Genomic DNA, 17,457 nt, shown 5'->3' with positions numbered 1-17,457 from the left:
TGTTAGGTCTTATACCATTGCTCTCCTACCCTGCAATACCTCACCATGTTGTCATCAAATGATGTTTCAGTAGGAAAATGCTACACGCAGACTAAATGCCTAGAAACAAGGAGATGCTACCAGATCTGGGTGCTCCATTACTGATCTCTCATTGGTGTTTAATGGAATTGCTGAGTTCAGGGTTTTGTGTGATCAGATGCCCATGAAGACAGGTGATGCCACTTCGACTGACTCATCACGTCAGAGGTGCTCTCGTGCCATCAACCAGCAAGCACGTCATCTTCTGAAGATCCAGGAATAGCTCGGAGACTCCCTTTTCCCATGGGCAAAGGCTTCTCTCCACATGTTGCTGCAAATGTGATGTGTGAATTATACACACACTGGAGCTGAAGCCAAGATGACTTGTAATGTCAGATGGGAATGTGTGTCCTGATGTGGTGTGCGTGCGGGCTTCATATCCTCCTTTTGCCCCTTCCCCACATGGTGCTGGAAGAGAAGAGGAAAGAACATGCACCAGGAAGAAACTGGGTTCACTTGCTTTTATTCATCCTTTTGGTGACTGTAAAACCAAGTGTTTTCGTTTCTATTCACAGACATTTAATGAACCTCTATTGGCTGCACGCTGGAGGACAAAAGGAAGTCTAAGACAGTCCCTGCCCTCAAGGAGCTTACAATCTAGACAGGGAGACAGGGCACAGCAACATAGGAAATCAGTGCTATAAGGCCATGTATGACAAGTGTCAAGTGAATAATATAGGCTTTTTAAAAAACGTTTGATGTGGGGTTAGGGAAGGGAGAGTGCACTGTGGGTGGTAGGTAGGTAGAAGGTGTAAAGGGTGAGGCTGAGCTGGACTTCAAAGAACAATTATGATATCAATACATATTGAGGAAAGGAGAGGACAGACTAACTGGAATGAACAGTATAAAAAGAAAGCCGAGAGGGGGGACGGAGAAGGTGGAGAAGGAGTGGAGTGTGCTCATGTCCCATTCAATGGAGAATGAATTAGATAGGGTGTGTGTGTGTGTGTGTGTATGAAATGTATATGTGTGTATATGCATATACATTCTCTAGGAGAAAGTCCAGGCTTCTCAGTCAAATACAATCCGGCCCTGACCTGTCTTTCCAAATAATGGGAAGTTGTTAAGGTTTTGAGGGCAGCACAGTGACATGATGGGCAATGTTCTAGGATGAAAAAGGAGAACAATGGGGGAGGGGAGCATGGGACTTCGATAGTCCAGGTGTGAGTTATAAGGCTTGACCTGAGTGATGGCACGGAAAGGAAAGGATGACTACGAAGGCCATTGCAAAGGCAGCATATTCAGGGCCTAAATCGAAAGTACTGGCTAACCTTTCCTATAATATTTAAAAAGCTCTCCCAGGAAACCAAGAGTAGGGGCAGAAAGGCCAAGCCTATGATAACCTCTTTGTTGATCTGCTGGGGTTATGCTATTAACCCTCAAGGCACTTGCTTTGGTGGATGCTGGAAACAAACACAAGAAATGCCACTGACCAACACAGAAACATCCACCTTTGGTCACAGACTACTTAGCATGGTGCCAGCACCAGCCTGTGTTCAAAAAGAGGAGCCACTGTTGAGAAAGAAAAAAAAAGAATAAAAAAGGTGCATATATCCCTTTGGCCTTGGTTGCACGTGGAATACTCCAAGTCATTATAAGTAAATATTGCCATTGTAAAACTAGTTCTAAAATCCCAAGGAAAACAGAAGTAAAAGCAGGTGCAATTAGAGGGACTCCAAGTCAAAATGGAACTACTAAACAACAGCGTAGGAATCAGACAGAACTCAAATACCACCTCCAAATAATGGACCAAGTCTGTGGGGCTGCCATGTTGGGAAAGTTAATCTTCTAAGGCTCCCATGGTGCCCACATCATAGTGCTGGCCACACATTCTCTCCTAACCCAGAGTTCCGGGGGGAACAAAAGAATATAAAAAAATCATATGCCTTAGCACGAGAAAGGCCTTCTGGTTTAACAAAATAGCTACAATGATTTTTAAAAGATGGCTTCCTTGAGAAGGTCAAAACAAAGCACATCATGGTGGTCAACATTGTTGTCCTACACTTGTTTTCATTTGGGGAGAAGAGGTGATCTTGGTGATTGGTTATCCTCTGCTTCCCCAGTGAGGCATTCCCCTCCAATGCTACATTTCTTATTTTCAAAAATTCTGGCCTTGCATCCTTGTCCATTAGTAACGTTACTGTGTTAAACAACAAATATTTTCAGTGGAAGGAAAGAAGCAGTCATTCATCCCCCAATTCTGCAACACAGTGATTAGACTCCTTTTCTCAGCTGAAAAGATTATATGAAGCTGACTAAGGCACAACATAACTAATATTGTGAGCAAATATGCACGCATACAAATGTACATATATATGATAAAGGAGCTCAACGGATCATCTATTGATCTGTCAGAGATTAGAATAATAATAGAAATCTAAATAGTACGGTAAGGCTTACAAAATGCTTTATAAGCATCATTTTAACCTCACAACAGCCCTGTGAGGTAGTTACTAAAGGTATTGCCATTTTACAGAAATGGAAACGAGTTAGAGGGGGTCAGTGAGTTGTCCATGTTCATACGTCTACTTGATATCATTCGTTCGTTTAACAAACATTTGTTAAAAACCAACTATGTGCCAGGCACCGTGGAAGGCACTGAGGGATGAAAAGTAAAAAAAAAAAAGACAGTTTTTGCCCTCCAGGAGCTTACGTTCCACAGTGGGAGCATTCATCCTACTGAAATCTAAGAGGATCACAGGCAGGATTCAATCCCCGGTCTTCCTGTCTCCAAGCCCTACTGGACATCTACCATGCCTCCTTACCTCTTACCATCACAGTCAGGTACTCCTGGGGCACATACATCACACTAATTGGCAATTACTTCTTCAGTGTGTCTAGTCTTGAGAACCCATGATTAAAACCAAATTGGGAAAATTCTCTTTGGAGATACCTGCTTCCAACTTTTACTAAGACCAACTCTAAGAACACATCAGTGCTACTCTGACTTTGTCTTTGAGGCAGCTGATGGCATTAGCACAAGGGCAGCTTAAAAATGGTGATGACGCTAACTGACAGATAGCTGCTGGGGGCGTCGAGTCAAGACAACTGAATATGGAGCTTGTTTTGGTGACCAAATCGGGAGTCTTTTAATTTTACAAGATATCACTTGCTCTAGAAAGGAATTTTCAACTCCGAGTTCCCTGAGGGCAGTCAGATAACTTACACAGATTTATATACTTGAGGCAAAGCTGACAGATACAAAATGCTGGTGTCTCATAATGGTTAAAATGTGTATCTCTGTCCCCAAGTTCTTCCTGAGATCTTTTCAATGAAATGTGTTGTTTAAACAATAGCAACACACACACAAAGGAACTAAAATGTGAACATCACACCCACCCAAAGACGCCTGGAGAGAACGTGAGGTGTGCAGTCAAGGAAGTTCCACCAGAGTCACTAAGGTGGCCTATCGGGAAGATGAGGAGGGAGCCACACGTCTGGCCACTTCTAAGAGCAGATCCACCATCCAGAATGAGGCAATGGTCTTCCTGAATGGGAGAAAACAAAATTTGGCATGGAAGGTCCCAAACTCCAAGAGCCTTCCACGGTGGCCGTGGGGACATCCAACAGGAAAGGTGGTGCTCTTGTCACAGGGGAGGCCCTTTCCACAAAATTGCCAGTGGGGCACGTGACTCCCAACTTGCGAGGTCTGTTGAATGAGTCACTCAGGTTGGAGGAGTGCTTCAAGGAGAGTGCTTTGGTTTTCCTCAGAGCAAACCGGAGGCTTCTGGAATGAATCTGGTGGTTAACACTTGGGAAACTGGACCGATGATTCACAAGATGCTGGGTAATTTCAGCGACGGTCAAATCTCTTGAGTCTTTGCGTTCTCATTTCATCTTCTGGAGGAAGACTGAATCCATAGGGTGGGGGACCACTGTTAACTCCAACTGCAATTAAAAAAAAAAAAGTGGAGTGAGAATCAGATAGTCCCTGGATACTGATCATTCACTGTACATGCCCGGGTGCTGAAACCTGCTACTGTTCTACTTTGGTGCCATCTTTATATTAACAACAACAACAACAAACATGAGGAGCTATATCTGCAATTGAGGCTAGTTAACTTATGATGACTCTGGAGGCCATTAAGATCAAACCTCTCATTTTACAAATGAGGAAACTTGGCCCACAGAGGTTAACTGACTTGCCAGGGTCACACCACTAGTCAGTGTCAGATTAAGGATTCGAATTCAGCCCTTCCTGACTTCAATCCCAGGGATCTAGCCATTGTACCACTAAGCTGCGTCAGGCTAGTCAGCCAAGGTGGAACAGTCAGATGTCTTAGGGTATGATTTGCCAAATGTCACTTACACACAAGGCTCCTGTCCACTAGAGGTAGGCAGGCAAATTAGTCAAATATTTCACAATAAGGGTGAGTGGGTGGTAGTGAGGAAGGTGAAGGGAGGGACTTAAAAATGGAATTTTAAAAATATTTTTAAAAAAAGATATCTGTAAGTGCCAGAAAATTACACGATTCCTGGCATGAGAGTATTTATTTTGAGCTGTTGATTCACTAAGAGTCGGGTCTCAGAGCTTTCAGTGGGCAGAAGAAATACATAGCTTTCTCCATATTATACGCCCTTTGGTGTCTTCTCCTCCCTTTCTTCTTCCTCCTTCTCCTTTCCCTCTTCTTCTTCCTCATCCTCCCCCCCTCCCCCTCCTCAGAGCCCTCCTTTTCCCCTGTTGGCCCCCAGCTTTCCTAACCTTCCCTGCCGGCTTGGACAAGCACCCACAGGGGACCCTGTGCTCATGTACTGATCAGTACATTCAGGCTGGCAAATGAGAAATGCAGGCAGAATGTTTGCAAGAGATCACGTGGCCTTTTTCGTTACTAAAATAATAACGGGAAGACTCCCTTGTTTTGGCAAACAGGTAACAATAGAGGTTTTGCTGATCCAGGGTGGTTCAACCCTCTGCAGATCTCCTCATGGCAGCCTCGCTTACTAAGTGCTCACTGTATGTTGCTGAGTGGTGTGCCAGGCACTGTGAGAGGGATACAGCTGGCCCCCTTCCTTTAAGGAGCTAACCCTCTAATCTAATAAAATGACTTCCATCTTTTCCAATGGTGAGTCATGTGGAGGAGATGCTGCTGGAATCACAAAAACAGGGGCATTTTCCAAGTAAATGGAGCAGCAAGTCAGGCAACTAATTTTCCACTCTCTAGAGAATAACGTCTGAGCTCCTCAGCCTGGCATTCAGGGCCTTCTGTAACCCCAGAATGTCAGCTGGAAAAGGTTTTATAGATCATTCAGTTAACCTGGTACCCAGGAGTGGCCACCCAGCCTCTCCCTAAAAGGAAGCCTTCAGTGGAGGGGAGGGGAGAGGAGAAAGAGGACAGGGAAGAGGAGGGGGTGGGAGAGAGGAAATCCCCTCCCAAACCCTAACTTCCTCATCTCTATAGAGAGCACTACAATCCTTTGCATCACCTAGATTTATAGCATGAGCAACTTTTCCCTTGTTCACCTCGTCCATCTGCTGCTTCTCCAACCTGTTGAATCACACCTCCCCATCCCTTGTCTCTTATTTCCTCTCATATTGGCACCACCACCTCTCCCCTGCACCATTTTAATCAGTTTCTAGTCGGTCTCCAGCTTCTAGTCTCTCTCCCTCCCATCCACATGGCTGGCAGGATAATCTTCCTAAGGCTCAGGGCTAAGCACGCCACTGCTTTGCTCAAAGTCCCCTGGCGAACCTTCCTACTGTCTTTAGGACATAATCCGAATGCTTAGGCATGGCGTTCAAGGCCTTCTTCACCTTTTTCAGCCTTATCTTATGTCATCTCCTTTGAGGTACTCTACGTGCCATCCATTAGTCAAGTTCCTTGCACCTGACGTTCCATCTCGCCCTTCGGTGCATTTACAAAAGGCCGTTACTCATGACTGGAATGACTCCCTCTTCATCGTCAAGGCACAGATCAAACACGACATCCTCCATGAAGATTTCCTTCTTTTCCACCATTGTGAATTGCTCCTCCATCGTTCTGCCACTGCTCCTCAAATTACTTTGGATTTACTTATCTGTGAATACTTTGGGCACCCTCCTCCCTCACCCTCCCCAGTGAAATATCACTGCCTTGAGGACGCAAACTAGTTTGGTATTTTTGGGGGTTTTGGTCCTTGTATCCTAAGCACAGAACCTTGTAGACAAGAGGTGCTTAATAAATGTTTTTTGAGTGGAAGTGAATTGCATCGGCACCTATGACATATGAAAAACAAAATTTAGAGGGAGGCCTACAGTTGGTCGGGTACATCTTCTCTACAGAGACCTGGACCTGAGTTCAAATCTTGGCTATGCAACTTACTATCTATCTCTATGACTTTGGTCAAGTCAATTAACCTTTCTAGGTCTCAGTTTCCTCATCTGTAAAATGAAGAGTTTGGACTAGATAACTTCTGTTTTTTTAAAAATTTGGTTACTTCCGAAAAATATATTTCATTCCATGCCCTGAGTCTACCATTTCTCTGTCAGGAATTGAATAGCACACATGATCAGTCCTCTGAAATCACGGTTGGTCATTAAATTGATCACAGTTCTTAAGACTGGATTAGATAACTTGGAAGCTTCCTTCCAAACCTAGATCTATGATCCAAAGAAAGACCTGGATGAGAACTGCATGGAGTAGGAAAACATGGATCTTGGATCTATTGAAGGAATAAGATCAAAAGTATTCCTTGAGGCTCTATTAAGCACCTTCTATGTACAGAGGACTGCTAGAGGTGTGGGGAGAGATACAAGGATGAAAAAGTCCCTACCCCCAGGAGCTTATACTCAAGTACCCTCTACTTCACATAGCAACCCCTCCTCCACACAGGATGCTTATCAGCGGTTCAGAAGATCCACATACACTTGAGAATGGTATGGTCAACATTCTATGCTATTCCATTTGGGGACTCGTTTGTATGATGATGTCCAGATTCCCCTTCTGCTAACTTTTCTAACAGTTGCTTTTAATAATAACAACTACATATTCTCAATTGCACTGGTGACTGTGGTTCAACATGTGGCAACCCATTCCAGATGTCCGTGGAACTCACAACTGGCTGTGAGCAGATTCAGAAGCAAGTTCAACGTGGCAACCTCACTCCAGAGAGTCACAGGGAATGAGTTCATGGAGGCTGAAGTCGACTGCAAGGTCCCAGAGGGGTCCACACTGTACTCTGGCCTTTTCTTCAGCTTACTCTTAAAAGGAGGGCGTAGAAATAAATATTTCTCTGAAAGGGGGAGGACAAAAGGGCAGACTGTGGAATTACCCTTCAAGCTCCAGGGCTTGGAAGGATGATGCTGTCACGGGGAAGGCTGAAGAAGAATACTGTTGCTGGGACTGACATACCTGATACTGAAGGGCACTGGAAGCTGGGCAGGCTGAAGAAATGCCCCCAAAACACGTGGCAGTACACAAGCGAGCCATGGAGCAAGTCAAAAGAGCAGACACATTCATCCTATGTACAGTAGGCAGAGAGTGGCTGTTCTTTTTCAACTGACAAGAAAGGAAGACATAAAATAGACTGGCCATCTTTTTTTTTTTTTTTGACTTGGACCTGTGGTTTCATTGGTGTGGGAACTCCTAGTATGGTAACTCCCTCTCTCATCTGAGTCTTATAATCTTAAAGAGTGGTTTTTGAAGACAGACAATGAGAGGATAAGTGGCTTGTTCCTGGTTATACAGCTAGTATATGTCAGGCAGCACTTAAACTCAGGCCATCTTGATTCCAAAGCCAGTACTCTATCCATCTTGTCATACTCCCTTTTATCTTCAGTGTCTGAAGGAAGGAAGGGAAAAAGGAAGGAGACTGAGGAGAGAGGGTGGAGGGAGAGCAGGGAAGGAGGGAAGGAAGGAAGTAAGAAAGGGAGAAGGGAAGAGAGAAAGGAAGAAAGAAGGGAGGAAGGAGAGAGAGGAGAGGAGGGAAGAAAGGAGGAAAGAAGGAAAAAAGAAAGAAAGAGAGAAAGAAAGAAGGAAAGAAGGAAAGAAAGAAAGAAGGAAGAAAAGAAGGAAGGAAGGAAGGGAAGACCTTTTCCCATGTGATTTACCACATCTTACACAGTATGAACTCTTAAGAATCTTGCCCAGGATCATAAAGCTAGTAAATGTCTTAAGGTGGGATTTGAACACAGGATTTCCCAATTCCAAGCTCAACACTATCTGCTGCGCCACCTAGCTAGTTGACTGTCCAAGTCCCTTACCGCTCTAAATCTATGATCCTATGTTCAAGAAAGAACTGGGTTCTAGTCTCAGCCCTACCATCTAATAGCCTTGTGACGGTGAACAAGGCACTCCAAGGCGGTGCCTGAGCCTCAATTTCCTTATTTGTAAAATGGGGCTAATAATGCCTACACTGCTTAGAAGAAACAAGAGAAAAAGAAGCAGGGAAGGACTCGACGAATATGAAGATTAAATGGATAGGACGCAATAGGACACAGAGGCATTCTGTTCCTGAGATTCCAATCTCCACCAGCTGTTAACTGTCTCCTCAGTTTGATTCAGTCCTATCACTGCTGAGTAACACTTTATCTCATCGCATGTGGTGGTTTGTTCTCCACGCAGTTATTTTCTATGCTGGGGGTAGTTGAATAAACCCTTTAGACCTTAACATCAACCTTTTCCTGGGTTCCTGTGAAACCTCCTCTTGAATGCTCTGACCCAACGCTCTGGAGTTTTTCACATGACGTGTGGAGTCTGGATTACTTCATCCCTGGGCACTGGGCTGCGCTTTCTGCTTTCCTTCTTTCGCTCTGACCATTGTCAGCTGAATTTGGACCTCTGCTGCCTCCCAGGGAACTGCAAATTTGATGTCAATCAGTCCATCAACACCTTGCGGCTCAGGTGCCTGCTTTGTCAGTTAGCTCATCAACGCTGTTTCCCCGAGTGGCTGCGACGTACTGGAGAGGGGCAAGGCTGAGGGAGCCTGCTTGGCCCTCGTGCTCTTTTTTATCACCCACTCATTTGGCTCCTCCCCCAACATCCCAGGATCCAGCCTTCTTTCTCTGTGACACACGAGATCCTTCAGATATCGATACGGAGGTGGAAAGCTTGGGCATGTGGAATTTAGACATCTTCACACAGGATTCTTAGAACCAGACCTTCTTAAACTCTCCGATCAACATTTTAATGTAAGAACCATTTTAACTGAGAAAGACCAGGAAAAGTGGCTTCAGCTAGAATAGATGGTGTCACTGTTAGCATTAACAAGCATTTTATCCAAGGACCAAGAATACACTGGGATCCCATTCAAAGCAGGCTAAGAAGATGGATCCTTCCACCGATCCAAAGATTTTCAGCTGTGGTTTTTTTTTTTTAAAAAAGATTGATGTTCCTCATTAAAATAGATGCAATCAAGGCATTTAGCAAGAACCTGAAATATCCTTGCTTGAAAATATAAGCACAACACAACTGTGTATGTGGAAAAGAGACATCTCTCCCTCTGTGCAACATTGGGCAAGTCACTCCCCTCTCTTAGACCTCAGTTTCCTCCCCTGTAAAATGAGACAATTAGATTTAATAATACTTCTCACATTTTTGAGAGGGCATCTAGGCGGCACAGTAGATAGAGCACCAGGCCTGGAATCAGAAAGTTGTTGTTCAGCTGTGTCTGACTCTGTGTGATCTCATTTGGGGTTTTCTAGGCAAAGATACTGGAGTGGTTTGCCATTTCCTTCTCCAGCTCATTTTACAGATGAGGAAACTGAGGCAAACACGGTTAAGTGACTTGCCCAGGGTCACCCATCTGGTCAGTGTCTGAGGCCAGATATGGAATTCAGGTCTTCCCAATTCTAGGCAGACAGGTAGTACAATGGATAGAATAATGAGGGGGTTTGCCAAAAGTCATCTAGGTAGCATGGGGGCAGAGACCATCAGATTCCTCTTCCAGTTTTTCACCCTACACCACACAAGAGCTCCCGACACAGGCCTGACATGTTACCCAAGAGTGTTTTACAGGTTTGTGGAAGGGTGAAGCACCAACATCATGAGGCTCCGTAATAGGCAGATGTAAAATGCAGGGTCAGGAATGAATCCAGCCTGACTCGGAGAAGAATGGAGTCTGCTTCGAAGGACTTCAGGAACACAAGTCCAGACTAAAATGATTTAACTCAATTATCCACCAGAAGTTGGATAGTAAGATCTACTGACTCATTCTATCTGCTCCTGGTACTTTATCAAACACGCTTCAGATCTCCAACCTGATGCATAACGCAATGACTGACCTTCCCGTTCTCCTCCCAAGGGGCAGAGGCAATTCTGTCCTGATAAGAATGGCTAAAAAGAGCAAGCAGATTTAGAAGCTGACAAGTTTCAATTCTGTTCACTGCCCCTATCAGCACTGCAGAGGCATTCGATTGGCTAGGAGTCACAGACCTCATCTACGACCTCACAATAGCTCTGCACCGAACAGTGAAATCGTACTGAAATGAGATCAGAGGGCATTACACCTTCCCCTCCAATGAGGTGGCTTAAATGTCATTTTTTTTTTTTTGCCAGATAAGCGTCCGAATAAATCACCACCATCCTTTGGGTTTGCTATTGTCGAGTAAGGGCAGTGGGTGATTTGAATTCTCTGTCTTTCTCTTTCAAGGTTGTTACTTTGATCAAATTCCATAGATTGCAAAGAAAAAAAAACAACATCAAAAAAAAAAAACCTACTCCCTGAAGGGATGAGTGTCAAATATTTTAATTCACTGACAAAGACAACAACAACAAAAAAATTCAGCTTAAGAACTTGGGACCAACCATAAAACTGACTTTTTGAGAAAGAAAAGGAAATCTGTGGTAACAGTAAGAAGGCACTCATCTTGAGTAGCTTATTAAGTATGACTTTATATACTTAGTCACCTCATCTCACTCAAAGGGAACCCATAATCATCATGTGCACCAACACTTCATTATAATTTACAAAGGAAGAACCATTTAAAATTCAAGGGTTCTTAATCTTTTTGGGTCATGTAGCTTTTAAAAATATAATAATAATAATAATTATTATAGTCAGCATTTACAGAGCTCTTCTGTTTTGCAAAGCACTTTAAATTTATTCTAACCCTTTGGGGCAGTGTCTAATGTAGCCTGTGGGACCTTCTTCTCAGAATAATGTTTTTAAATGAATAAAATAAAATACATGGAATTGCAAAGGAAACCAAGTATATCGAAATTCTATTACCAAAATAATAATAGTAATAGCAACAATAACAAAATTCACAGAATCCAGGTTAAGAACTCCTGAAAGAAAATGAGAGAACACATTCAACTCTATGTCCTAAATTTATAAAATTACCATGCTGTTGATGTCTTGATTTGGGGACAAAGGTTGAAAAGGAGAGCCCCCACACTGATCCAAGGCTTTGTGCACCTATGACCACTGGCTTTTAAGTCAATTACTTCTGTAGGCTCTCTTAAAGAGCATGATTAATCAAAACCAATTTGATGATTAAGGTGACTAGATCCATCATTTTGGAACCTTTTTCCCCTCTCTGAACCAAACAGTAGCTAAGACAATGACTGCTTCAATGGTAGAATTTATGTAGCTAGCATTCTACGGATGTTACCTCATTTGAGGCTTAGATAACCCTGCTATTGTTTAGATAACTTGTCCTCTCTAGGCCTCCGTTTCTTTTCTTTTCTTTTTTCTTTTTTTTCCCTCCATTTCTTAATCTATAAAATGAGGGGGGTTATACCCGAGACCCTTTACGGTTTTTCCCAGCACTATGTGACATGCTATGACTCCCTAACTCTTCCCATCTATTTTGAGAGCTCCAGCAATATTCAGTGCTTATTAAGATTAAAATGAACATTTTTTTGATGTAACGCCTACTTGGGGAGAGAAGTGGGCAACCAGCCCCCACCACAAAAAGCAGGCCAAGGCCTGAACACTTTATTCATATATGGAGACAAGTAAATTTTCAGCAGGAAAAATAATCCTATACTTCTTTGTGCAAATGAATGTATTTTGTAAATGTAGGGTTCTAGAGTTCCCCTTTGATTGAATTGACTTCATTGCATCTTTCCAAAAACCCAATACCATGCAAATTTTAGCAAAGGGGATGACGTGTATTTGGGGGAAACGTTTCTGAAGTCTGTCAGACAGCTGAGGTTGATCTGTGTGGGTAGTGATGTTCTAGCTAAGGAGCTGTGTCAACTAGCAATGCTTTGGGGAAGTTCCAATGTTCCCTTGTCCTATTAAAAGAGTGTCTTTGGTCAATGGTCCAAAGTTGCCCTGGCTGAGCCCATCACATTTGATGTGTCAGTAAGTTGCAAAGAAGTTGTGGGTCGCTTCAAAAGACTGCCTTTCCCCTTTGGGAGTTCTTCTGGCCTAGAAATTTCTCCCAATTAAAAAGTAAACTTGGGATGATCTCAGAAAGAATAAATGGCATGTCCTGGAAGATTAAAGGAAACATGAGCCAAAAGTTAATTTTACGTTAGAAAAAGAAAAAAAAAATGATATTGAGGAATCCTGGTTTTAAATCCTCTGACACTTTCTAGCTATGTGATGCTGGGCAAGGAGCTTAATCTCTCTGAGCCTCAGTTTTCCTGTTTGTAAAATGGGAGAAATGATACCTATAGTACCTACCATCTAAGGTTGTTGGGAGGACAGAATGAAGAGATGAGTGTAAAACATATCACTTTGTTGTTACAAATACTTTAACCAACCAACCCCAGTATCAGTAGGAACCCTAGTCCTACCATCACTCTTCCATATCACTCTCACGCATGTAATATGCCTGTGCACATACACATGCATGAACACACAACACACATCCTCTTTAGGGTTGTCAGTACTACTCCAGTAGGCAAGGGTCAAAATCTTTTTTTTTTTTTTTTTTTGGTCTGGGCAATGGGGTTAAGTGACTTGTCTAGGGTCACACAGCTAGTAAGTGTTATGTGTCTGAGGCCGGATTTGAATTCAGGTCCTCCTGAATCCAGAGCCGGCACTCTATTCACTGCGCCACCTCGCTGCCCCCAAAATCTTCTTTCTAAGAGATCTTTAACATCAAAGGGGCAATTTCCCTGGGCCTCGATTTTCTCAGCTCTAAAGTGAGGGTGGTGGTTTAGATCAGTGCTATCAAACTCATACAGAAATGGGAGATACCAAAGCACATACAAAGCTCCACATATTGGCTTAGTTTTAAAAATGTAATAGTATCTACATTCTCTTGTATTTTTATTTAATTAAATATTTCCCAATTATATTTTAATCTGGTTTCTGCTACACTTCGGAGTATTTGACACCTCTGGTGTCAATGACCTCTGAGGTCCATGACCTCTGAGGTCCCTTCTGGTCAGATCTATAATCCTTCCCTAAATCCACATCTCTCCCCTCCTCAGATTTCCCAAGATTACTCCCCTTGCCTGGATCTCTCCTTTGCCCCTCTCACCCTCAACCATCCTGTACAAGTCCTATCCCGCAAAAGGAACTGTAAACTCCTTGAGGGCAAAGGTATCTCTCTCTCTCACTCTCTCTCTCTCTCTCTCTCCTTTTTCATTTCTTCTCCCCTCCCGCACTGTTTCTGTCCTTCTCCCCCTCTCTCCATCTATCTCTGTCTTTGTCCGTCTTTTATTTTTATCCCCACATGCCCTGCGCATAGTAGGCACCTAACCAACGTCAATCTGAATTCTGGTACCTCTCACTATTTCCATCTTCCAGCAGATGGAAGCAAAGTCACGTAGAGAACACTGCTGAAGGAAACTAGGACAAATTCCAGTCAACAAAGCATTCCGCACAGTAAGCAGAATTCGGGTTATTTGGAAGCAGATGGGCCCTCGGAAGCTGCTGCACTGGATATTATGAGGCTGTTTATTGTCTAGTAACTGGTCTGATACCCAGGGACTATATGCCAGCATCTAGCAGCTTCTATGTCACATCAGGTTTCCTCTACAGCAGGGTAAAGAGAAAGTTCATGACATACATAAATACATAGCAGGCCCCACCCCCCAAACAAAACAAAACCAAATAACTAATCAGAGTTCAGACCTAGACCTAGAACATACACTTGCTATTATGCACTCTACCTGGTTATTGGAGGCTTTTTCTAGAATTATCTGTAGGCTCTTCACCATTCCAAATCCCAATTAGGAATCTAATAGTAGACTACTCCCACCCCTGCCACCATAGCACCTTTATTGACTCTTGTTTGATTACTGATTTAACAAATGATTTATTATTGATATTTTTAAAACAGTTTAAGAAACCCATAGCCTTCATAAATAAGGTGTTTCTGTGTATTCTCAGAGGACCCTTTTTATGCCAATTCTCCTCCAAAAATCTTCCCTCCTTGTATCATTCTCCCAGTTCTCCCAAAGTCAGGATCTGGGTATGTGATCAATTTTTCTGCAGTGTCCATCAAACGGGTTTTTTGAGAGGCACAGACCAATTCTTCTCTAGGCCTTGGCCTGTGCTCATTTGCATAGGGAGAGCTCTGGGGGATAGCTGTTAGTGCAATGAATCCTGGAAATCTATCAATGCCTCCAGCATTAACCTGACATTTCCTGCCAGGGGAAGTTTTTTTTTTCCCTTTCTTTTTTTTTTCCCCCTTTTCCCTTAATTACTTGGCTGATAACCTTAAGTGAATTGGCTGCTTCTGTCCTGGTGGGGCCAGGCACAGGAGCTGCCAAAGAGCAGTCTTTGATGTTGTAGTTTTGGCAGGAAGGTGCTGCAGCAGGTTCTGGCTGGGGCCTGGGGCCTGTCAAGAGCTAGTAGGTCTACAAGTGGCTTGAACGACATCCCTCCTCTGACAGGTGGAGGTCGGTCCCATCATATCCTCACAAACCACAAAATCTGTATATTGGTCTTGCTATCTACAAGCTCGAGCCTTTCTTTTCTAGAGGAGGTTTCACAGAAGCGGTATTAACTGTATCTGCACATCTATCTTTGGATTTAATTCTCTTTAGATTGGGTTTCTAGAATAGAGAATACCCAATTTCCAGCTGGTAATCATTTCCTGTAATCAATGGATAGACAAGTTGACTTGTCAATGGCTTCTGAAACTGTGAACCTAGTGATGTAATTCTAGCTCACCTACTTTATTATTAATGTCCTACTGTAGGACAATGCATAGAATCAGAGCTTTTAGGGGCTTGGAAAGATCATCTGGTCCATGGTGCGAATGGTAGGAAGAGATGGAGGGACCAAGCAACGTATTCAATAGCTTTGAGGATAGGAGGTACTAACTATGGACCTGTAATTTCCTGGCTGGCCTTATTTTACAGGAAGAAATTGAGACTTGGGACATTAAACAACTTGCTGGAAGTCACCTAGCTAGTACATAGGGGAGAGCCAGGGGACCAGAATCCAGGTTTCTAGACTTCCTATTTGAATACTCTGAACAAGAACTAAAGTCTTCCTTCTAGGGAGAACAATACTGGGCTGGAAAAGGCAGCTATGACCCTGGGTCATCACGCATCATCTTTCCAAAGCACCAGTTTTTTTTTTTTCCATCTTGCTCCGTGGAGATACAATGGGAGCTTTGAGCAGTGAGCACTAGATAATCCTTCACTTAACATTCCTGTAGTTAGCAGGATGAGACAGTGATAGGGGCAGGTCCCCTCTCAGCTTCATGCTGGGAGTTCCCAGTGGAATTGTCCAAAGGTATTGTTCTGCCATGATCTTGTCCTTAACCCTTGGAAAGAGAGATCTCAAGGTAAATGTCCTTCCACTTCTAGAAGCATTCTGGAGAACTCTCTTCACCCTTGATCCTAAGAAACAGGCACCCGCTCAGAGAGGATGGGAATATGGTGCCACCTTGTAGTACCTTCAACTTACTGATGATTCTCCATTTCCCTCCCACCCCTCCTGTGCCAGGATCATTTCCCACCCTGCTCAGGACCAGGCAGTAAGAAAAGTCAGGAAAAACAAGAACTGCCTCAGAAGGAATCCTGATAAGGCAGAGCCAATGAGAATTATAATGGGGTTTCTTTTTTAGGGATGGGTTGGACTGGAGAGCCACCAAGGTCTCTTCCGAATCTGAAATTCTACAATTCTCTTGTAGGACTGGAGGGATCATTTAAGGAACAGGATAATGATCATCTCAACCTCTTCTGTTAGAGAATTTGTTCTCTAAAATAAGGGAAGAATGGCTTGTTCCCAGTTCTAGGCAGAGATACTACTATCTGCATATAACTACCCTGACCTAGGGAAACATGCCTAAAGTCCTTGTAATCTAAGGAAAAACAGCCCAGTTCAAAGCCTTCCTTAAGAGCTGAAAGCAGGTGGAGCCAGACAGAGACAAACTGTTTCAGTGAAAATCTGAAATCTGCAGTTATAGTACGTCACTGCTGGGCATCAGAGGGTAAGCCAATCAGCAAGGCCTGGGCTAAGGGTATCATCTGAGAACAATACAGCACAATAACAACGGAAGAAAAGAAGGCTAAACATGCATTGTTGTGCCAGACCCAGGCACCAGCTGATTGTAAATGCTCCTGGAGGGTGGGCTGCCTGTCAGTGATCAGGAGAATTAAGCTCACCACAGGGGGATTCTATTTCTGTACTTCTAACACCCAACTCAGGGCTCGTTGGCCCTGGAGCTGGGGGTGGGGGGAGAGAAGCTTCACCGGAATGTCATTGGTGACTTAACCTTTTATCCTCTCAAAAGAGATAAGCGGAGTTCCCATATCACCCACCATGTGTGGGCTTCTGGAATCTGTAAACTCGGAGGCTGGATGGAAGCCTTGCCTGTTTGACCTCAAAGACGTGAGAGGTCCTTGTCTTTGTTGAGGAGCGATTTGGGACTTAGCCCAGATCTCTAAGACTTGAGTAGAAAACATGAACACCTAAGCCACTAACCCAGCAGTGAGGTGATCCTTTTTGAACATGCCTGAGTATGTCTGGTGCTTTGTAAGGTACCACTTCTATCCTTGAGTCTTGATGACTCTTGGTTTATGAGCAGTCCTCACATACCACCCTCAGCAAGTAGCCTCAGCACACCCTTTGGTGATGTAGGCTACAAGGATGAGAGCTTTGAGGGAGCAGGAAGAGAAGAAAGAGGAGTAGGGGAGGATGGAGGGGAGAGGTGGTGGCCATGGACCGGTATGTAGTGGGATAGGAGGACGACGGTAAGATGGAAGAATCCCTCTCCTATCCTTTTATCACCAGGCCTTGTCTCTGTGTTTGCCACTATGAGATAGAAGCAAGGTAAAGGAAGAAGGGAAGATAAAGTCTATAAAAGGACAGGCTTGGAGCAGATCGCCTCTCACATCCCTTCCAGTCCTAGATCCATGATCTAAGAGTCTACAGCCCTAAAATGCTGCTTTCTATTTGGAAGCAGGAGTGGGGGAGAGAAAGAGAGAGAGGGAGAGAGAGAGAGCGAGAGAAAGAGAGACAGAGAGAGAGAGAGGGAGAGAGAGAGAGGGAGAGAGAAAGAGAGAGAGGGAGAGAGGGAGAGAGAGGGAGAGAGAGAGAGAG

General features: G+C 43.8%; 1 protein-coding gene across 1 annotated transcript in view; it reads right to left on the bottom strand.

Moving 5' to 3' along the window:
• Positions 1-522: 522 nt before the first annotated feature.
• Positions 523-17,457, bottom strand: part of RHBDD1 (rhomboid domain containing 1) — a 172,029-nt gene continuing 155,094 nt past the window's right edge. The window contains exon 7 of the mRNA XM_027876024.1: positions 523-3,966. Within this exon, the coding sequence (XP_027731825.1) occupies positions 3,872-3,966 (95 nt within the window). The 3' untranslated portion in view covers positions 523-3,871. The remainder of the gene's footprint in view (positions 3,967-17,457) is intronic.

The sequence above is a fragment of the Vombatus ursinus genome, unplaced genomic scaffold (assembly GCF_900497805.2).
Source record: "Vombatus ursinus unplaced genomic scaffold, bare-nosed wombat genome assembly UNPS02014810.1, whole genome shotgun sequence".
Taxonomy (NCBI): domain Eukaryota; kingdom Metazoa; phylum Chordata; class Mammalia; order Diprotodontia; family Vombatidae; genus Vombatus; species Vombatus ursinus.
This window is presented reverse-complemented; position numbering and strand designations above follow the sequence as displayed.